At 32.4% G+C, this 23,963-nt stretch overlaps 2 protein-coding genes across 3 annotated transcripts; both read right to left on the reverse strand.

Moving 5' to 3' along the window:
- Window positions 1-3,278: 3,278 nt before the first annotated feature.
- On the reverse strand, window positions 3,279-14,997 carry LOC143049296 (NXPE family member 2-like). 2 transcript variants are annotated; one of them, XM_076222979.1, is made up of 5 exons: window positions 14,717-14,997; window positions 10,760-10,855; window positions 7,798-8,466; window positions 6,246-6,295; window positions 3,279-4,114 (listed from the first exon to the last, which is right to left on the reverse strand). In XM_076222979.1, exons 1-5 carry the CDS (start codon window positions 14,779-14,781, stop codon window positions 3,339-3,341), a joined length of 1,656 nt encoding a protein of 551 aa, XP_076079094.1. In that variant the 5' UTR covers window positions 14,782-14,997; the 3' UTR covers window positions 3,279-3,338. The 2 variants fall into 2 exon arrangements, with proteins under 2 accessions (XP_076079094.1, XP_076079095.1); XM_076222980.1 differs by lacking the exon at window positions 10,760-10,855.
- Window positions 14,998-16,165: 1,168 nt separating this feature from the next.
- LOC143049561 (uncharacterized) lies at window positions 16,166-17,454 on the reverse strand. The gene is made up of 3 exons (XM_076223163.1): window positions 17,451-17,454; window positions 16,658-16,801; window positions 16,166-16,331 (listed from the first exon to the last, which is right to left on the reverse strand). Exons 1-3 carry the CDS (start codon window positions 17,452-17,454, stop codon window positions 16,225-16,227), a joined length of 255 nt encoding a protein of 84 aa, XP_076079278.1. The 3' UTR covers window positions 16,166-16,224.
- Window positions 17,455-23,963: the final 6,509 nt, after the last annotated feature.

A 23,963-nucleotide genomic window follows, 5' to 3' on the forward strand; every position in this document is an offset into this window, starting at 1 on the left:
TCCCAATTATATATCTCATTCAAGCCAATAGAATTTACAGCGTAAGGCAATCAATGATACCCGATACGGGAATGTGTCAAAGAGACAAAAACCCGACCAAAGAGTAGAAAACAGCACCAACACCGGAAGCGGGTTTCAGCTGGCCAACAAAAAAATGTGTTCTAGTTTAGTGAAAATGGACGTCACACAAAACTGCAAAACATATAAATGAACTTAAATTAAAAAAAAAAAACAAAGGCCAGAGGCTCCTGACTTAATACAGGTCATGTGCAAATATGCGCGGGGCTAAAGATGTTTTGTAGCCAATGTAGAATAAACAATTATGACACAGCAATACACACAGCAAAACTCAGTTTAAAAGAAGTCTGAGAATAGCTGACAGAAGAAACTAAGTCAAATGACAATGATACATAAATTAAATTAACAAAGGTCTTCTTGCAGTAACGAATATGCCATCTACAGACCTCAACTAAACTGATTAAAAGATTGTGTCTTCATCATATGAAAATCATGCAAAATCTCTTCCGTAGAAAAACCAACATAACGTAACGGCAAACCTACATAACGTAATTGCAAACCTACAAAACGTAACGGCAAAACCTACACAACGTAACGGGAAAACATACAAAATGTTCAAGAAAATACCTCACTTTCTAAGCAAAATCATGTTAAGTAAAGACGCAATTATAAAATGTCAAGGTTAAACCATCAAATGCAAATGTATAACCACTAAACGTAAATGTATTGTATACAAAACGTTATAAGAGAGTCCTATCGTTCTATACACGTCACACGTTTATTTATTCGTTGACATGAAAGTAAACGTACTTTTATTTTTAGTGTTTCTGTTTTTTTTTTTTAAATAACTACAAATAACATTGTTAATGGCCCCGCCGTTGGAAACGAGGGGATAACGTGTTACCCTTGACCATCGGTCCGTCTATCAATCCGTTCTTCTGTCTGTCTGTCCCATTTTCGTTTACGCACTTTCACTAAAGTTTCTCTGAAATTCAAACACAATGCTCAGAACCAAAACTCGTAGACAGACTTCGAATTTTGGCAGTGAGTTACCTACCATTCAAGCGTATGCTCCTTTATAACTTGTTAAGTTTAATCAGTTTTGGTTTCCACACTCTAACTTTAATTTATCTCATACCTCATGCTAAGAACCGCAACTCGAAGACGAAGATTGAATTTGGATTGTCATTTACTGTAGATTTATGCCCCTTTTTAACTTTGAAAATACAAATTTTTAGTAGGGACATACGTGTCCTCAAACACATTCTTCTTTTATTTTGTTAATGTGACTTTTTTTGTATATTATAAACACGTTTTTAAAAAACGACACTTTCCAAGTTTTGTTTGACAGATATCGATTTTCGTGGAAATTTAAAATAACCTTTAAACACTTTACACATGAAAATAGAAATTTAGTAATCTGATATTTCTTCTGTTCCATTCATATGTTACAGGTATAATACACACAAAATACATTTTTTTTACTCCCGAGTCATTTTAAACTTGCACTGCAGATTAATTGATGTGCTTTTCAATGATCTTTGGGATTATATTTAAGTGTCCATTTAAATGCTGACCCTTCCGGAGCACCTGATTTCACTCCCGGTTTTTAGTGGAGTTCGTGTTGTTTCTTAATAATTATTTATAACTGTTGATGTAAATGTCCTTTGGTTTTGTGAGTCTTTGTATTACTCCTTGGTTTTAGTTGTTATTGTCTTGTTTTACCCCGCACGTGACAGACACGCTCGACACCAATATTTAATTGATAATGATTGTCAGTCTTCCTGCCAAAAGTAAATGATTCTCGCCGGGCACTCCCGCTTTCACCACCAATAAAAACTGACCGCCAAAAAATAGCTTATTGTTATGAAATGGCGTTAAACACCATTCAATCATAGAATACTGCGGTATATTGCTATTTTTTTTTCTATCTAGCATTTATATTCTCACTATCAAAAAATGTCGGTGGTCAACAGTGATCACTAGCTTGTTATCATTTATATGTCGTGTGTTCGAACCCTGCTCGCTGGAAGTTGTGTTAAATTCCAAACTTAATTGACTAGGGTGGACAGTGTTCTTGTCGAATGTCGAAGATACGTCCGTACACTCTGGCTGGCTTTCATGTATGAGTCGTATTTGGCACAGATTTCAGATGTTTGTTTTTTTTAACAAATCGCGCACCTATCTTTAAAAATTAAAAGTCTGGTATCTTTAATGAACATATCCTCGATAAAATAAACTGAGCTCTATGTTTTAGCCAAGTGTGTTGAAATAAGTGTTAAAACCACCAATTAATCAATCGAACATTTCTATGTTTGATTTTAAAAAAAAAACATATGCAATGCTGGAAATCTTTTTTTCCTTAATGATTTTGTATCTTTTATATCTACAAATGTATTCGAACAGCATTTGTGATATCATGTCACATTATTGTGTTCTTTAAGTCTTATATTCTAGCACTAAGTCGATATCCCTGCTTGTGGACTGCTCGTCCCTGATATAATCGTCTGTTTATGAATCATTGTTTCGGTACTGAAACATACTTTTTTTTATATTCACCGTCGTTAAACTAAGAAATTTAGAAACAAATACCTTATTTGAACGACATTTGAAATATAATTTGACGACAATTGTGATTTGAATTTATATAAATTCCGGATTAACTTGTATTGTGAATCCGAAGTAAAACTACATGTACTTGTCGAAGTTGACATTTGATTTCCACTAACATCGGATTTGAGTCTAGAATAAATAAACGTGCGAACGCAAATGCATATTCTTATCCAGAATATATATATCAGTGTGAATGTCCTCTGTTTATTATGATTTGTGCAAGGAAATCACTTGCCTTCGGACGAATAATAATCATTTCACTCGTTCGAAAAATATATTCAAGAATAACTGTATCACAACACAGAACTACTTGCGAACGAAGGTTTAATGTAATTCCTATATGATAAATTCAAATATACATTGAATTTCGTTCGAATGTCCGTTTAAATTTACCATGTGTGTAAAAAGAGTTCTACATCTTCAGGCAAAGTAGATCATATGATTAGCAATTATTGTTATATCCTTTAGGTCATATGGCTTCTCACTAATCGTTTATTTTTATTCTAACTTAAATGCATAGCACACTTCGCGACTGCATTTAAAGCAGAATAATTAATGAATGTTTTGAGAAAGGGAACCACTACCGCTGGTCTGTCACCTGTTAACGATATTGTCATGAGACGATGCAAATACGTGTAATAATGTAATAGATTTCGATGTTTTTTTTATTTAATAAAATATAGAAGGATAGTATAAAAGTTTAAATTTTAACAAATGTATGACAGTAATTCATGTATCATTTGATGTCTTAAACTATTCGAAGGATGCATTTCATAGCTTTCTGAAGCAACTGTGATATCCCATTGGTTTAAATACACAATCTTATGTTTGATATTGTCAAAAATTTTGAATATAATTTTATCCTGTAAATATCTCACAAAATCATATGGGACACCGTCAGTATGTTGTAAGTTATGTGGGCCTTTAATGAATATCTTTGCGTCAGGCACACGATCCAAGAATTCAACTATAGAATCTTTAGCGTTCATTACATGTTCTTCATAAACTGACAACGGAACAAACCCTATATGAACATACCAATGCAGTACTACAATCGGATTTTTAGAACGTAGTACGTTGAGGTGATATCTTGCAGGCTTAAAATAATTTATTGTCGCATTAGATGTATAAGCAAAAAATGGGAACTCGTGCGCCGCCCATGTAACAGTAATGTTGTCTCTTGTACTTTTACTGAAAGCTTTGATTGGATAATGAGGATCTAATGTCAGTTTTATTGAGTATGCAAGATTCAAAATCTCAGCCAATGACATAAGCCAGTGTCGCACTGTGGAATCTCCAACCATGTAAATCTCCCTGTTCGTAAGACAGGATACATATCTGTTGTAACTTGGTTCAACATTGTTTTGGCATAAAAGATTATGCCATGTTTCATTATAAAGATATCCAACTGGGGACGAAATGTTCCATGTGACTGAAGGATTTATTTGTCTACACAAGTACTCTGGGTGATCTATGAATTTATCTGCAATAAAATTATATATATATTTAAAAAGCTGAAAAAGATAAATACCCAGACATAGATACCCAATGAATGACAAAAGGTTAACACCACGAAACATTAAAATACAGAAACAGAGTAAATATAGTTCAGAATCACAAATCTTCTTCACTGGAATGACAATACCACTCATAATCTTACGTACGCTTACAAAGAATATGGTACCAAAGCAAACAGGCACAACTTCTCTTTATTCTTATTTGTCTTGACCAGAAATCCTTTTAACTTTCTGATAAAGAATATCGTGTTTAAAGAGAAGAATATTTAAATACCTATAAAAAAAATGATAAAAGTGTTAATTACAAAATGCTAAATACAAACGGACGATTTGAATTAAGTTTACTATTACACACTTCTCAAGTATCCCCTTTAAGACTAAGTTATATATATTTATTTAAAACTGACATGTTATGGGGTTGGTATGAACATGACCAATTGGTTTTGAAACGATCTGCGACTGGTTACCTTTAAATGTAGTTGGACATCCTTGTACCAAGTCAGGTAAGAGCAAGCTAAAGAAGTAAAACCAAGCTTTCAATCGGTACAATATAGGCGGGGGGGGGGGGGGGTAATTATCTGCTTAATATTTTCTCTAAACAACAAAAACATCACAAAATAGTAAACTTTCCCCTCAAATCACATCATTTATATGTAAGATTTTATCAATTTTGGATGCTTTTACTTTACCGAGAACCAGGATTTACAACCACAGAAAAGGTGACCTGTTGAAAAATTATATAATCAAAACTCGGTAATAAATTAATAGTCTATTCGATTGTTTTATAACTTATGCAGATGGAAGATGAATGGAAGGAAAAGAATCAATTGATTTTGGGACAATTGATCAAAAGACAAGGTAACTGGGTAACTTGAAAAATGGTTTTGAGATGTTTACCTGAATTTCATTTGATTCATTGATTGATTGAAACATAGGTTTGCAAGGTAAAAGTTCATACTCACTGTTCCAATTTTTTTTGCGAGGAATGTAGTTTTGAAATAGTTACTTGAGTTGCCCTTTAAAATGAAACTGATACAGACGGAAGATTCCTATTGATTTTGGGTACAACAGGTCAAATGACCCTCTTTCTAAAATCACATGTTATTTAGAAGTCACAGTTGGTGGTTGATTCTAGTATTGGAATCCATATTAATCAATTTGCAGGCATATCTGACATGATTTTCACACCGAAATCTTGATGGCAAAATTTGTACATTTAGTACAGATTAAAACTGACTTCAGATAATAGGATTGATGAAAATGCTGAAAAATATATCAACATCTAGTCTTGGTGTATGTGCAAGTAACAGAGTCGTTAATTTCTCATACAGAAACCAGTTTATCAAACGCGTACTCAGTTTCAGTCAGCTATTAGTTTTATCTTGTTTACAAGATAGATACATAAGGTTAGGTGCTCTATCCACCATGATGATCGCTAGCTTATGTTTTTTACATTTTTTCTGATTTTTTTTACTGCCGATGAATTTCTGCCCTCTTATACGCATCACCTTTTGAACATTTTGACAGTCTGTTGTACGATCTTACGATGTTTTATATTCACAAAATATCTTATCTAGGCATATCAGTCCTGTTATATTTTAAGTTATTCGTAACAGGTCGTGTTAACAAACATCAAGGATGAACTGTATCAATAAATGTTTGATAAGGATTTCAGAGCGCGCACCTGATACAATTCATGAGTTATACCATGAATAGTTACAACCAAAAAGATGATTCCAGCTTTCTTTTTGTGAACTTGCCGTGTTTGCTTTGGTCTTATCGGTTTGTATCCTACTTAAGAAAAGTGATTGTCACTTTATTTACTTCTTTTATACTCCAGATATGCTGTAGACAATAAACAATTGGGGAGTCAATAGACATCTTAAAGCGAAGAGACGGACATGAAAACTTAACAATAGAGCAATGACAATCTTACACAACCATCTTAAAGCAGTTGTTTTCAAAATTTGGCTTAAAAAACTTAACGATCAAGCCATTTTTTTACAGATTAATTGTTCAAATAATGCCAAAATTTAGTACTGGGTTGAGTCATTTTTAAGAAACCAATTTCTGTCCATGAGATACTTTAATACTTACCACCATGTACTTCAACTTCAATTTCCTTTATAATTTTATTACTGGTAGAACTGAAAGTATAAAAACAACATTTTTGGTTTTATGCTTGAAAAGAAACCCGTATATAAATGTATATGTCAAAGCGTCACCAATTGCAAATCACAAAAGACTTAATGTATATGAATACATATTGTCAATCAAATCACACACATTATGCATCTCGTAAAATATATTTAATATCAAGGAAACAAGAAATGCCTAGCTATAAATGAACGAGATCAAGTCAAATTGAAGATTGTTTTTGCATTTGCATAACTCACATTACATGCACACAGTTTCTTCCTGTTCCTGTTCATAATGCATTATGTATGTCCTTTTAAATGTCGAATTCTCCCCACAGTAAAATTTTCTGATATTCGACACCTTCATCTAACGTCACAAATATTGAGATCAGATTTGTGAGATAATACAAAGGTTAACAATTTATTTGAACTAATAAATCAACCAATCTTCTGAGACTAAAATAGCAATCAATGCACATGTAACGCATTTAGTGTAAAAATATTATAACAAGTTTGAGAAAAAGCATTATTATGCAATGCCACAATTTAAGCATCGACAGGGTATACGTGTTCTTATAATTGTAGCAATACCTTACTTAAGAATGGAATGCTTCTTTTTTTAAATTTCTTGGAGTGTAAAAGCGTTGACTGAAGTTCATTCTAAAAATGTAGGCACAGTCAATTCGTTTACAACTACATGTATATGAAATTACTTAAAGAAGCAGTCAAAATACAAAATTACATTGTTTTGCTATGACCATGAAAATACGTATAATAATGACACGTACATCTTATGTAATTATTAAGTTATGATTAAATGTATTAAATGCAATATCCAGGCTAGTAAAGATAAACCGCGCAAATTAATTTAATAATTAGTTTCTAAATATACGTTCACTATAAACAACTAACTGTCAAATTAATGTGTGAATTTCCCTTTGTTTCAATAATTCTTCATGTACAGCCAAATGTCCGAACCAACTGTTTGTTTCTTTAAATATATAACGTTATTTGTGATTCAGAATTCCTCTTCTTATTAATTTACCAATTAAACATAGTTTAAATTTATGAGATTCTAAAAATATGGTTGTATTACTACCTTAGCTGTATTTGGTAAAACTTTTAGGGCTTTTTGGTCCTCAATGCTCTTCAACTTTGTACTCTATTTGGCCTTTTAAACATTTTTTTATTCGAGCGTCACTGATAAGTCTTTTTATATACGAAACGTGTGTTTGATAAACGTGCGTCCGACGTAAATATAACATTTTGATCCTGGTATCTATGATGAGTTTATTATATGAGAAATTATCGGCGAAAGCAATACAAAGAAAATATAAGCAATGTGAGATACTTTAAGAAACACATTAATGCTAAGAAAACTTATTTTTATTATTGTTGGCTTAATTACTGTCTCCTTGACTCTTCAAAAACATAGAATACCTTCACGAAGGTCTTACGTAGATGCTTATGATAACTATCTTAACCTTGAACAGTAAGGTTTTTTATATTACCTTATGAAGTTCCTCTGTGTTGTTGTAAATGTAGAAACGTTCGTATCTCCAATTATGGAATACCAGTCTGAACAAACAAACCCAGGTTTATCTGGAAATGAACAAAACCATCTCATTCCATAATTCATTGATGTAAAGTCACAGATGCCGTGTTTTTGCAGTGTGTGAATCCCACATGGACCTTTACCAGTTTCTCCACGAGCATTCTTAAAAACCCCTTTCATAGTCCTCAACATTCCATTCTTGTATATGTAGTTTACAAATAGTCCAATAGATTCTTTGGGAAATGACAATGAAATTTTGATGTGCGGAGATCCGCTCCATAATGTTTTTATCACTCCAATATACGTACCATTACCATGATCTACTACATACCCCGCTGAACCTGCGCCTTTCCCTTTCTCAGACATCCAAACTTTTAGAAAATCACCACTTTCAGTTAAAACGTCACCATTTTCTTTATGAAGGATTATTCTTAGTGTTATAATATCACCAGTAGTAAACGTAGCTGATTTATTGTTGATTATTTCCACTGTAGATTTGAGGAAATAAACAGGACATTTTCCGAAATCTAGGCCTTTATACTTCATGTATTTTTCATAATACTTGAAATCAGTAGCTGTAAACGTTTTGACCTCTTTTTTGTATCCAGGGCACAAAATCTGCCATCTACAATAATCAACCCATATATAAATATATACAGAGAGAGTAAAAAATACATTTACTTATTTCAAAGATCAAAGTTTTCGTTTGTCCAATCTCTTCTCTCACTTTTGAATCAATTTGCAAATCTTGCTAGATTCTGCTAGGCTACCCTTTAGTTATCTAAAATTTGAAGCAACAGGTATTCCATCCGACAATAAACCCATGATAAAAGGATCGTCGGTTTGGCTTTCATATTCGTGAGCCATGTCCGGTCGCAAAATAAAAAAAAAAAATCTTTATTTCGATGACTTACATTGTTGAACGTTAGGAGAAAAATAACAGGTGTATCCCGGTGTTCAAAAGACATAAATCGATTTAGAGAAAAACAAATCCGTGCATCAAATTACAACCGAGAGAAACACATACAAGAAAAATACAAAGGAACAACAGGAACACTGACTGCATAAAAAATAAACGCCAACATACATCAAAAGGAATTATTTGATACCAACTGTCGTATTCCTGACTTGGTACAGGCCATTTTAGGAAAAAATAGTGGGTTGAACCTGTTTAAATGGCTAGCCAAACCTCCTGCTTTAAGACAATGTTAAAAAGTATCGTTTAAATGACAAGACTACGTGAAACGTTCTCATCGGCCTAAAATGCGACAAAAACTGATTGACGAATATGTACGGGGCTAGTTGCGTGTAATATTTTGCCCTTATCAAACACACACTTTTTCCAGTGGCTGTCGGCATCCCCTTGTTCAAAAAGCTAGCTACTGCATTTACTATTACTTCGTGTGTGTCCTGAATATCCATGAAATAGTTTCTGCTAATCAATGAAAAGGTGTGAATTTGTGAAAAGAAATAAGCACAAAATCTACTCCGTTTTATTTGTAATATACAAAATTTGGAGATGTGGAGGTATGACTGTCCACAAAAGTTCAATAGAAATTGGGTGTAAGTAATTATAGCCAACGGTAATGCCTTCAACAAAAGGTCAAACCCGTATAGTCGGTTATACATGTAAAAGTCCCTGTATTAAAAAAAATAGGAAAAATACAATTGAGAACGGCCTAAATAATAACAAAACAAATTTGCAAAAAAAAAACCAATATGATAGACATGAATCAATGACAACCACTGAACAATCACCTGACTTAGGACATGCACGTACAGAATGATGTGGCGGGGTTATACTTCAGTTTGTTGATTTTGATTACCGCCCCCTAACCTGGGACAGTGGTGCTACAGTTGAACATAAGAACAAACTATGAAAATCAGTTGAAAAAGGGATCGATACAAGGCAGAAAACATCCTATTAAAACACAGATCGGACGTGGCAGCATATCTATTATACATCCCACAAAAAAAAAACACTAAATATAAATCTGAGAGTACTTCCAGATACATGTAGTGACAGCTAGTTCAAAGCCAATGACAAATGTACATATCGGAATTTTTTTTCGGCTGATTTGTATCATTCAGACTGATTTAACATGAAAACGAGTTCAAGGACCACTCTTTTTGTAAATGACATTAGGTTTGAAAACATTATTCAATATCATTTGCACCATTTTTTACGAAAAAGCCAATGATTATTCTTTTTCAATTAGATATGTATACAACAACAAATATCTTTTTTATTTCCAAAACCATGACACTTTGATATAAATTAATTATTTCAAAAGAAATGTTATTGAAAGTTGTGTATATCCTTTGAAAAAAAAAGTAATATGTCCCAAAACTCGAAATTTCCAGGAAAAATAACGTCTAAAATTTCGACCCATTTATCTCTAACGATCAGCACTGGAAGGTATTTTTTTTTTTATTAAATATTTGAATTGACTAGGTAAACTAAAAGCTTGTATGCAAATTCTATTTAAAATATAATCACCGAGAGATCAAAACTGTATCAAATGCCCTTAATAGTCCAAGTAACACATGACATTGTGTAATGTCAAAATATAGGCATCGCCAGATTGTAGTACCGTGAATGTGCATATATGTAAACCAAATTGAAGGCTATTAAGAATGGTTCATGTGGTATTAATTTACTGATACCAAATTCATAATACAAATCATATAGTAAAGGAACAGTTGGGTTGGATGCAATATTAATGTCGAAAATGTTTTTTGGGGAAGATTTTGAAAAATACATGTATTAGTATTTGAATATATATATATATAGCATTGTACATGTAGCTACATATATTCCTATGATAATAATTGACCAGCCGTCGCAAACTATCACTAAAGGGGAACATAACGGGAAGAATGAATATATTTTAGAGTTCAACAATTATTTTACGTACCCGAACAATTTTGTCGTTGTAAGGTGAAGTATTGGGACAGCAAAAATCAATGACCAAAACACAAGTTTCTTATTTAATTCAAATGTCGTACTGAACCTGCAAAATATTGTTTTCATCTTCATTAACTTTATCTGATCAGAGACGATTTGAAATCGAAAAGGACAGTTTCGACTCAAAATGATGTTCTCCAAAAGAGGCATTAACCCAAACCCTTCTATCAAGTTACTTTGCCTCTACAAAGTTACAAGTTACTTTGTCTGGAAAAAATTACAAGTCACTTTGGCTCAATCTGAAAACATGTTTGCCCCCCCCCCAAAAAAAAAATAAAAATCCAAGGCCCACGCACCCGAAAATCAAATGGTTGCTGCCCTTACTATTCAAGATATATGTATACAATGATGACGGGTCATAGGAAGGTATATATTTAATCCTACATATAGATCTGGGTCTGAACAAATTATCAGAGAAAATAGAATTGACAATATTAGCATAAATGCCATTTTTACGGAATTTATTGATATATTATCTCAGACTTTGCATATATAATCAATCCTTCTGACTTCATAAATTATGTTAGAGAGTCGGCTAAATTACGACTTTATATGATGAAAATTAATTAAAATCCTTCTGTGAAAATGCATCGCATATACAACAGTAATGAATCGCTCTACAGTGAAAATGAAAGTCTGGTATCATTATTCAACAGTAAACATGAATCGCATCACAAAAACAACAAAGTGGAATTTGATTCAATATCAACAAGCTGAACAACAAAACCTGTTTTAAGTGATATTAATCATGTTAAAATGTACATTTTTTTACAAATGAAACTTGACTGCTACTTTTAAAACTATTGCACGCTCTGTGTGTGAACTATTCTTAATATTTATCTACATGTATCTGTGTATCAATTTTGCACCTGGATGGCTGTAGGCGCGACATTTATCATGAATTTATAAAAACAGTACATATTGTGTATTATCGCTATTTTGTGCATTTTTCCTTTGATATTTTTTTGTGATATTTTCATATCATGCTTCTCGCTTGAGATAGAAAATTATCGCTACAAACTAAGGAGAAACGTGGTATTGCTAATGAAATTGACATGAAATTCACAACGTCGTTATAGGTAAAATAACAATAAACAGATTATCATTGGTCATCTCAACTCGATTGCTTTTCTCGCTTTCGCCGTTAGCGGTTCAAGAGAGAAAATCAATCTCGTTGAAATAACCAGCGATAATCTATAACTATTTCTTATTTTATTCAAAAATCGTGAATTTGTCGTGTTTATTTATCCTTCTATATAAGAAATTCATCACGAATACAGTGAAAATGGCATTTTATGATTCGCACATTACATACACTGTTTACTATATCTTCCAAGTTAATCCTAGGTAATATAGTCATTATATCAGTGACAACCGCGGATATTTATAGTAAATGTAAAATAGCAGATACGCTTTGCTCATAGTATAAAAAAAAACCGCGAAAATAATTGTCCTGTCTCGACAAAGTAGTCATGCCAAAAATAATGTGTAATTTTTAAACAGTCCAAAACGGAAGTCTTGTCCGTACTTAAAAGTCTTTCCAATGACGGAAACAATATTCGGACGCTTTTATTTTCATTTTTCTCCCAACGTAATCCAAATTGAATAATCATAAGCGAAAATAACAAATGCGACTATATATGGTACCTATAGGACACAGAGACATGATTATTAATTTATTGTGGAAGGAAGAGAAGCGACTCACAAAATGAGGTCTTCTCATTTAAAAGTAAAGATTCTGCCGATCTTTAACTTTAAAAAAACGATGCTTATTGTGGTAAAAAGTGTATTAAATACACATTTGCATTCAACGGTATGTTATGGCTGAAAATGCATGTGTTTTTCTTCGGTAAAAACATCATTACCTGACGTACAGCTAGATTGACATCCTGTATTGTGTCTAAGAAATCAATTTCTTTCTCTTATTTTCATATAAATTAAATCAAATTATTGGACATTTAATATTTATTATATACCGGCTTTTTAATCAGGGAAACAGTATCTTACAAACGACAAAGTATCTAGCTATATACAGTATACATTGACGGGGAAACAGTCTCTTACAAACGAAAAAATGGAATCTCTGTATACAGTATGTATTGACATGGAAACACTCTCTTATAAAAGACAATGTGAAATCCCTGCATACAATATGTATTGACACGGAAACACTCTTTTATAGAAGACAATGCGAGGTCCCTGCATACAATATGCACTGACATGGAAACACTATCTTATAGAAGACAATGTGAAGTCCCTGCATACAATATGTATTGACATGGAAACACTCTCTTATAAAAGACAAAGTATTTCCCTATAAATAGTATGCATTGACAGAGAAACAGCTCTCTTACTGCTCTTCAACTTCGTACTTTATTAGGCCCTTTTAACTTTTTGGATTCGAGCGTCACTGGTGAGTTTTTTCTGGCGTATATACAAAATTTAGTCCTGGTATCTATGATGAGTTTATTTATAAAAGACAATGTGAGCTCTCTACATACAATATGTATTGACAGGCAAACAGTATATGCTACTTTTCAAAATTTAAGTAAAATGAAGGTGAAAACAGATATTTGTTTTATTCTTAATTTTCGAGATTTTAAAATTAACATTAATTTAAAAATTAATAATTGTGTGAAGAAGATACATTTACAAAACTTCTTCCTCTGATGGTACTTTCTAATTAAAACGTCAAACGATGGGCCCGCCGGAATGTTAATTCTGAGGAATGGTAAGTTGACCATTGTAAAGTTGTTATCGTCACGTTTGTCAGAAATACGTGTGCTAGTTTGACAGAGTCCATCTATGTCTGTATTAAGATAAAGATCCAAATATGAAGCAAGCCTTCTAGTTTTGTTGATTATTTGAATGTTTACTTTTAGCTACCTATAAAACAATTTTTATCCACCAATTTCTTTGAAACGCCTGTACCAAGTTATGATTATGACAATTGTTTCGTTCTACTGGTTGATATAATAGAGTGTTCAATTCGATCAGGTTTTATGGATTTTCCTCTATTTTTTTTTCTTTCGTAGTTCGGTATTTTGTTCATTCTTTTAAAAAAGATTTCGATTTTTATTTTTACTATTTTTAATACCAGATTGTATAAGCGTTTGGTATTACTATAAGTTATCACTTCTGTTATGGTACTATGAACAACAAATTTATTTATTTTGTAAAATATATTTCCGTTCTCCATTTATACGTATACCTCACAATAAAATTATTTTTATTTACCTGTGTACATTATTCTATTTTGCGGCATTTTCTTCAAGGGCTGTTTATTCTGAAATTGGTAACCATCTAACCCCTTAAAATTATTGGTTTTGTATTTACAATGTGTCAGAGATCAAATTTATTGGTTCAGTATACGTTCTCTTGTGTTAATATGTCTTTTGATTGATATTCTGTAATGTGACTTTCTCTGTTGTGATGGTACGCAATTGTTTCAGATAAAGGTGATGGTTGGTACCTATTACGGTTAAATCCGCTGCATTTGTTTGCACCTGTACTACGTCAGGAATTTGATGTTCAGTAGTTGTCGTTTGTTGATGTGTTTCATAAGTATTGCTCGTTTTTTTTTATGGATTAGACTGTTGGTTTTCTCGTTTGAATGGGTTTTCCTTTTGCGTCCATGAGAACGACTGCTTGGAGATAAACAATGCTACTATATATAAATGAAGGTTTGGATGAGTTTTACACAATTTTAAATAATGCTAAAAATATGAGGAATAGTGACAATTGGGTTGTTTTAAGAATATAAAGGTGAAAGAATAATGGTCAAACATTAATTAAAGAGTTAATGGCCTAACAAGTTGTAAATACAGAATTAAGAGATCCCTCTAGAACTTCATTATAGGTGACATCTAAGTATTAATATTATTAAGCAAAGAATTTTTTAACTTACCTTCCTTTGTTCTCTTCCATCTGCATTTCAAACTGAAATAATAAATGACAAAATCCGTATCGCATGCTGTATCACCACGAGAAACAAATATCAATCGGTATCGCATGCTGTATCACCACCCATGAGACACCAATATCAGTCCTGAGGACCAAAGGTCCCGAGGGTTGGTATTGGTCTAGTGGTGATACAGCATGCGAATCTGAGGTGGAAGCCTGTCAGATTTTAGATATAAAATATCTTGTCTTATCACATATAAAATTATAAATATACTGAACATATGTTCTGGACTAATGTTACCGTCTTGTGTATTGATCTGTAATGATCTAACATTCGATTACTGTTTTAACATAATGATGTATAATTTGACCAAATGTTACCACTTAATGTTAATTTATGTATTAATCTGTTTATCATATATTTTTAACAAAATCACATAATATGTTAGTGGACATTTATTTGATTCTAAGGTGGGGTCTGGGAGTTTTTAGAAATAAATATTCCAGCTCCCATTTTATTATAGTCTTATCACACATGCAAAAAAAAACAATCTGGCCCAATATACATTTTTGTAATCATTTTATACAAAGGTACATTTATCAATTATAAACAGAAAATCCGGAGAAAAGTATTATCAGTTGTGTTTTGAGGGATATATAATATGCAGTGAACGTTCCTCTCTCTTTTTTCGCGCATGGAAAGGTGCCAAGAGGAAACCACTATAAATAATGCTCTTCTGCGTAGGTGACTCTTATCAAGAATGTTATCTTTCGGACCAAAGAGAGGGACGGAGATGGAAATGGAATCATTTTAACAAGAATATTTTGCCCCATATATAACAGCAGTTACATTGACAATCCATGTCAGTTTCTATATCCTATAGAATGATTTACTTGGTTTTAGTTTGTTATAAGTACTTTACTGTCTTATGTTTGCTTAATCGATTAATAGCAATTGAACAGCGGCATACAACTGTTACTTTCATTTAATCAACAAAAAAAAGGTACTGTATTCACAGATCTTTATTTAACCTTTATCTGACCTTTCGTATAAAACATGCATGTGGGTTCACGATTACATTTCTTTTTTTAAAGAGAACAACTTGTTTTTCTTTTTATTAAGTAGTGCAGTGAATTTATGACACGTTCTGTATCTAATTGCGGTCAAATCAGCCTTTATCCTACACAGTAAAAGAATATAAACAATTTGACGTATATACATAAAATAAAACAGTTTTATTATAATAACTTATATAATAACATATATAAGGATAGTCTGTTAGTTGAAAATATTTACAAATATATGACAGTAGTTCATGTATCATTGGTTTTCTTAAATCGTAAGATGGATGCATATCTTTATTTTCTGAAGAAACCGTGTTATCCCATTCGTTTAAATACACAATCTTATGTTTGATATTGTCGAAAATTTTGAATATCATTTTATCCTGTAAAAATCTCACAAAATCATACGGAACACCTTCATTATTATGTTCGAAGTAATATGGACCTTTAAATAATAATGAATATTTTTGCGCCAGGCACACGATCCAAGAATTTATTTATAGCGACTTTGGCGTTCAATACATGTTCTTCATAAACTGACAATGGAGCATAACCTATATGTATATACAAATGCAGCACTACGATCGGATTTTTAGAACGTATTACGTTAAGATGATAGCTTGCAGGTTTGAAATGTTGTATTGTCGCATTCCGTGAATAGGTGAAAAATGGGAACTCATGCGCAGTCCATGTTACAGTAATGTTGTCTCTCTTATTTTTACTAAATGCTTTAATTGGTTGATGATAAACTTTTAGAGCATCTGATGTGCGTTTAACCGAGAGTGCAAGATTTAAAATATCAGCAATTGATAAAAGCCATTTTCGCACTGTAGAATCTCCAACCATGTAAATCTCCCGGTTTCTTAGACAGGCTAAATACCTGTTAAAACTTGGTTCAACTTTTTTTGACATAAGAGATTATGCCACGTTTTATTATAAAAATATCCAACTGGGGACGAAGTGTTCCATTTGACTGAAGAATTTATTAGACTACACGAGTGCTCTGGATGACCTATGGTTTTATCTGCAAAAAGAAAAATAATACACAAGTGTCCCAAAAAATGCAACTGTATTCATATTAAACAGACATGTTATAAGCTTGACATGAATATAATAAATTCTTTATATACATTAGATTTAATTTTGGTGTATGAGCATTCTATTTAAAGCGCCATGAAAACTTGTTTGTCCTTCTGTTCGTCACTATCGTCCGTGTGTCCAAAATATTATTTTCTAATTGATACCTTGAGTTTACCTTGTTCGATTGTATTGAGACTTAAACAGATGGGAGATATATCGAAAGAACAATCAATCAACGTTTGGGTCAATAGATCGAAGGACAAGGTCATTGGAAACAGGAAAAAGATATCAGGATGATAACCTGAGTGTCATTTACTTCATTGAAATGAAACTTATACAGATTAAATATTTAGTGTAGTAAAATATTCTATTGATTTTAAGGTCAAAGTCATGAAAATAACTTTTTAGGGGAAAGCAGTTTGAAATGGTTACTCGAGGTGCCCTTTTTGAAAATATAGTGCAGTAGAAGATTCCTTTTGAATTTGGGGTCAACAGATTAAAGTTCAAGGTTCCTCCAAAAATCTCATTTTAAAAAAAAGTTATAGTTGGTGGTTGATTCTAGTGTTGGCAGCCAAATTGGTCAATTTACTTACACATTCGACATGAATTTTACACCGAAATGGTTATTATTACAAAACATTATAGATACACTTCTGTTCTCGAACTATGAACAACAAATTTCCGTAATCCATGTTCTGTTTTCAACAAAATTATTATATTTTTTTTATTTTTTATTTAACGTCATGTTGACCAAGGTTATTGTTGTCTTTCTACTACTGTTTTATATCCCCTTTGTTTTTATTAATATTGTGTTTTTATTGTGTCATAGATCAAATTTATTTGTTCAGTGTATGTTTAATCGTTTTTGTTGATATGTCTTTTGATAGAGTTAAACCATTTCAGTTGATATTTAAAAGTTCGTCTTTCTATGTTACTATGTAACATTGAGGTAAGGGTGAAGGTTGGCGCCTGTTAAAACGTTTTTCCCCGCTGCATTTCCTTGCACCTGTCCTATGTCAAGAACCTATTGTTCAGTGTTTTTAGTTTGTTGATGTGGCTCAAGTGTTTCTCGTTTCTCGTTTCTCGTTTTTTATATAGATTATACCTGTTTGAAGGTTTTAAACTAGTCATTTGGGGGCTCTTCATAGCTTGCTGTTCTAAGTGAGCAAGGGCTCCGTTTTGAAAGCAATACTTTGATCTAAAATGGTTAACTTTTTTACAACATGTGACATGGATCAAAAGTTGTCTCATTGACACTCATACCACATCTTCTTATATCTATTTAGAAAACTTTGAAATTGTCCTCAAAGGATAAGATTGACAAACATGCTCTAAAGTATTTCCTTAAGTAAATAAGCAATTTATGCCTGTACCAAGTAAGGAATATGACAGTTGTCCATTCGTTGATTTGTTTCGTAATTTGATTTTGACATGTGATTAGGCACTTTCCGATTGAATTTTCCTCGGAGTTCAGTATTTTTGTGATTTTAATTTTTATTGTCATTGGTGTCAGTAACATGGTCGTTAACTTGTTATATTCCTCATAAAGATAATAATTGATCAACAACGAATTCAATTTAAATCAGCTTCAAATTCTATTATGTTTACTTCTGAAAATAAAGTATCACTTATAATTATGTGATAATACCTTATTTATTATCTATGGATCTATGAGACAAGCCAACCTGTCCACGAGAATGGTCGGTAGCTTATCGATGACTGCCAATGAACTTCTCCGTACCTTATATTTTGTAGGTCTAATGCGAAACACTTTTTGAAAATGTTCACCGCTTGTTGTACGACTGCATTTTTTATGTCCAAATATATATTACTAGACAAGTATTTAGGCATAACCATGATTACGGTGTCGTAATCATATGATTGTTTTTATTTGTACCAGTTCGTGTAATAAAACATCTAGGATGAACTGTTATAACCTCAGTGTTTGATAAATGTTTGATACGGATTTCAGAGAAAATACTTGATTCAGTTCATTAGTTAGATCACGAATAGTTACAATGAAATTATGATTTCAGCCTTGTACTGGTGACCTGTCTATATTTGCTATGGTATTATCAGGTCTATTTTTTGACTTACGAATAGGGATTGTCACTTTGGTATCTTCTTTTTTGCCACTAGATATGCTCGAAACAAACAGATTGGGAATTCAAATGAATAGACATTGGAGAAAGGGGCATAAAAACAAAACAACACAACTATGACAATCCTACATAAGTATGTTATAATTATAGTCGCCGTCAGCTGAAATTCGTAGCGGTTATCGGTAAAAATAATCTAAAATATCAATCGCGTTCACTCGAGATATAGTTTTTCACATTCCATTCATAAATCGCAAAAAGAAAAACCACTACTGACCTACCTTTTAAGTGATCGCACTGTAATAATCCTGACCTTCACTTTTCATAGACGATTTTGAATGGTGGAATCAGCCATTGTTTTTACCGGAAGTGTTTCCGTGGAGTTCAATTTCATAAAATTTGCATAAAGCGCGGGAAACCTTATCACATCAATGAAAGGAACATTTCAGGAAACTGCGTACAGTGACGAATGTCATATGTAAACAAATGATCCTCATAGAAGATGGCGGAATTACAATGGAAAATATTCTGGAAAATGTGAAGGTCAGGATTATTACAGTGTGATCACTTAAAAGGTAGGTCAGCAGTGGTTTTTCTTTTTGCGATTTATGAATGGAATGTGAAAAACTATATCTCGAGTGAACGCGATTGATAGTTTAGATTATTTTTACCGATAACCGCTACGAATTTCAGCTGACGGCGACTATAGAGCACTTGTAATCTACAATTAACTTAAGGTCTTAATTTAAATATATAGAATGTTTTTAATAATTTGTAAGAGCGTAGTTTTTATCATGTTTTTTCAAACTATAATAAAAAGTATTGGTCAGCAGACTTTTTTCATGCTACAGGTTGTGCAATAGTTTGTATAGCTTACGCATGGAAAATCCAATGTTTTTTTTATAAAAAGAAAACTACGACATAGACTTCAAAGACAAAATGTGAGAATATAGCTCATATAACACGTCTTCAGATGTAAGAAAGAAAAAATCGGGTCACCGTATTTTTTCTTTCTTGCTAAAGATTATGGTTGGTAAATTCCCAACACTATATTATAAAAATTACTTTATCCGAGTTACATGTATCTCTTCTACTATCTGAGTTATAACCCGTATAAGGCAAAAATTGAAAAAAATCAACCAAAAATATGTGTTTTTTATAGAAAATACGGCCGTAAATATGACAAAACACAAATTGTCTATTCTACATTGTAACATGAAAAGTCTTACACACGAATTACACATTACTCTTAAAATTTGCACATTTCATTAAAGATCTAAACCTATTGTTTTATGCTACTTCAAAATTCAAAATGGAGGAAGACACCCCAGTTACCTTAAATAACAATAAATTGTGCAAAAGATATTACCTGTTACCAGGTTACTTTAATAATTTACCACCAAGTACATCAATTTTAATTTCCTTTATGATTTTATATCTAGTAGAACTGCAAGTATAAACCTTTTTTTTTTATATTATGTTTACAAACGATCATATAAAAATGTATGTCAAACCGTCACTAAGAGCAAATCACAAAGGTCGTATAAGAATACATCTTTTCAATCGAATCACACATATATAATGCATCTCTTGAATATATTTTACAACAAAAGAACAAGAAATGTGTAGTAAAAAAAAAGTTTAGATTATACAGATTGTTTATGCATTTGCATAGCTCAGATACATGCACAAAGGTTATTCCTTTTAATTTGCAAATGCATTCTTTAAGACCCTTTGTATGTCAAGTTCTTACAACTGCACATGACGTCACACATATTGAAATGCAAATAGTTATCAAAGGTACCAGGATTATAATTTAGTACAGACATTCTTTCTTTGAAATATCTGTTTTATTAGCCAATGAAACAGTTAAAAAAGTAATAATGTTTTATGCTTCTGAGACTAAAATATCAATAATAAGGACGTCATGACTTATTTGAGAAAGACTATGCAATGTCACAGTATGAATATCGACAGGTTTATATGTATGGTACCATACATTTATTTTCTACTCATTATAGAAAAACCTATTCTACGGTGGCAGAATGCGGCCAAAAATAATAAGAATATGTCAGTCCCTCAAGATACTATGGCGTTCCCTCTATATTCTATGTCGTTCCACCAAGAAAGTTATCTCGTTCCCTCAAGATACTATGCCGTTCATTCAAGCAGAACAAAAACAAAATAGAAGCAATGTGAGATACTTTTTACAGCCGATTGCATTGAGTGTGTAGCTTAATGTAATATCTTTGGTTAGCTTGCTTGCTAGCTGAACGATGAAGTCATTATTAGGTTAGGTACACTACCCTCCTTTCGAAGTAGCCTAGTCCTACAGACAGATAGATTGGTTATCTGTCGTACTAGTCTACTCTTAAAGGAGGGTAGTTTACATAACCTAATAATGACTTCGTGGTTCAGCTGGCAAGCAAGCTAACCAAAAATACTGTTGCCTATGGTTAATTTATAGATAAAATTAACCTTTTTGCAACCACGTACTAACACAGTTATAAAAAAAACCGTTTATATTTAATAAATAAGGTAACGTTAAAAATTAAGAGCTGCCATTAAAGCATCAAATCCCCATTATAAAAGTGGACTTCACTAAACTTAAACGTCGAACCTTATTTTATGTATACTTTTGTTACATGTATAGATCGTGTAGAAGTTGCGATTTTTACATGTTATAATTTGTACAATGCAAAAATACAAGTTATAACATGCACAAAAGTACCTCATACATGTTATAACATGTACAAAATATTGCTTAAAAATGGTTTTAACTTGTACAAAATTTAAAAATAAAAATATGTTTCTATAATTACAACACATACCATTAACCTCAATGATATTTACATCATTTTTTTTGTTATTGTCCATTCATGCTAGTGTGATACCTTTTTAATACTGTTAATGGCCATATAAATAGTTTTAAAATTATAATTACTTTTAACTTAAAAGACTGTTAAAATACACATGTAGTCAATTAACATTATTTGGTTTTCTTACCTGATTTTCAAACAGAAGAAGACTTAGAAGCAATACTTGAAGCAAGTTATGTATCCAATAATACTAACAGTCAATAGATATAGAAAGATGTGGTATGAGTGCCAATGAGACAACTCTCCATCCCAGTCACAATTATAAAAGTAAACCATTAAAGGTCAAGGTATGGTCTTCAATACGGATAATATCATTTTACCGAGACGGAACAGTATACAGACACTGAAACTGAAACTGAAAAAAAAACAATGTTCGAGACGGACATTATAACTGACACCAAAAACACAAAAACTGATGGTGAATTGAATGTTCATGATTCAACAGACAACAATGAACAAACTATTGAGTTAGAGACATAAACAATGGTAATTGAATGAAGTGATGCTAACACTGGTTGGTTAGGAAGTATCAGCATGCATGACATATACTGGTATACTTCCTCGAAAGAGGGCGCTTTCTTGTGGTGATATTCCTGTTGTCAATACCAGTGAGATTTTGTCTGAAATTTTAAATATTGACATCAAACGTGCACGAAAGAGAGCCTTTTCTGGCCAGCAGATACAAGCTGATGCCTTGACAAAAAGCTAAAAACTAGATTAGCTGTTCTCTCCCAAGGTGATAACATTATTATTCCTATTCCGTCCATTGATATAGGCCATGCCGATGAGAAACACATACATGTAACAGGCGTGGTGATGAATATGAATGAACATGGGGGCTATAAAATTGACAAATAAAGGGATACTTGAGTAGAAACCAGGTTTAATTTCTTACAAATGCAACTTTAAATGTGTCTTATGTCTCAATGAGTGATATGCATGTCAGAGAGATTGTGCATAAGATATCATAAAGTGGAGGGCAAAGTTTTGTGCATTGTCAGTGTTAGAAAGACAGTTGTATTTCTGGTAGGTGTAAATGTAGAAGAATGAGAGTTTTGTGCAACTCAAAGGTATCACATGACTCTATGTCTAAATCTTTATAAATTGGTGCAAAATAAACTAATATGTGTATATGTATACACAAATGTCGTTGTAATATTTCGTTAGCACATACAATACCTGATTGTCTTATGTGAAAATGTGTTTATTAGCTATATTCTGATTGTTTGATAGCGTCATCGTGCACAAAAGAGGGACGAAAGATACCAGAGGAACAGTCAAACTCATAAATCGAAAATAAACTGACAACGCTGTGGCTAAAAATAAAAAAAAGACAACCAATAGTACACATGACACAACATAGAAAACTTAAGAATAAGCAACACGAACCCCACCAAAAATTAGGGGTATTGTACAAACCAATATTTCTTGAAAGAAGCATTCATATGAATTGGAAGGCAAAAGAAGTTAAAAATGATATCTAAGATTACTAGTGTTGCATATACGGCACATACGTATGCTAATGTAGTGTGCTGTTTATACTATATAAAATGAGAATGGAAATGGGGAATGTGTCAAAGAGACAACAACCCAGCCATAGAGCAGACAACAGCCAAAGACCACCAATGGGTCTTCAATGCAACGAGAAACTCCCGCAACTGGAGGAGTCCTTCAGTATTTTTGCGATTTTGTCCTTTTCCCATCATTGTTCCAGGCTACAGGAGAGTTGACACACATTCTTAATAAAAATGTCCAAAACAAATTCAGTGGTTGCTGTCTGTCATATTAAAGTTTGCTATTGTTTGTTTATTTCACTTGGGACCGGTGCATAAGTAATGTGGCGGGAAAAGACCTTTCTATGATCGCTCTTCTCTTCTTCTAACCTTGGTCAATGCTTTAATGAAACAACATTAGATCAAACTTTGAAGATCATAAATTAATGTCTCATCAGATGACTACTAACAACATTAACAACAAATAAACGAAACTTAACTAAAAGATGCAGAGACGTTAGATACGAAATATCGAGTACTTGAAGATCTTTCCTGTTATTGAAAGTTAAAGTCGCTATTCCACTTACAGACAACGCATATTTGACAATACTTAAATATCAATCAGTACACATCCA

Source organism: Mytilus galloprovincialis, chromosome 10 (assembly GCF_965363235.1).
Source record: "Mytilus galloprovincialis chromosome 10, xbMytGall1.hap1.1, whole genome shotgun sequence".
Classification (NCBI taxonomy): Eukaryota; Metazoa; Mollusca; class Bivalvia; order Mytilida; family Mytilidae; genus Mytilus; species Mytilus galloprovincialis.

Coding starts and splice junctions, on each gene's coding strand:
- LOC143049561 (XM_076223163.1), bottom strand. Junction 16,332..16,657: donor GTTGAACCAAGTTTTAACAG/GTATTTAGCCTG, acceptor ATATACATATAG/GTTATGCTCCATTGTCAGTT.
- LOC143049296 (XM_076222979.1), bottom strand. CDS start 14,781: ATGCGATACGGATTTTGTCATTTATTATTTCAGTTTGAAATGCAGATG. Junction 8,467..10,759: donor ACAACGACAAAATTGTTCGG/GTACGTAAAATA, acceptor TGATTATTGTAG/ATGGCAGATTTTGTGCCCTG. Junction 4,115..6,245: donor TGAAGTTGAAGTACATGGTG/GTAAGTATTAAA, acceptor ATTTTATTGCAG/ATAAATTCATAGATCACCCA.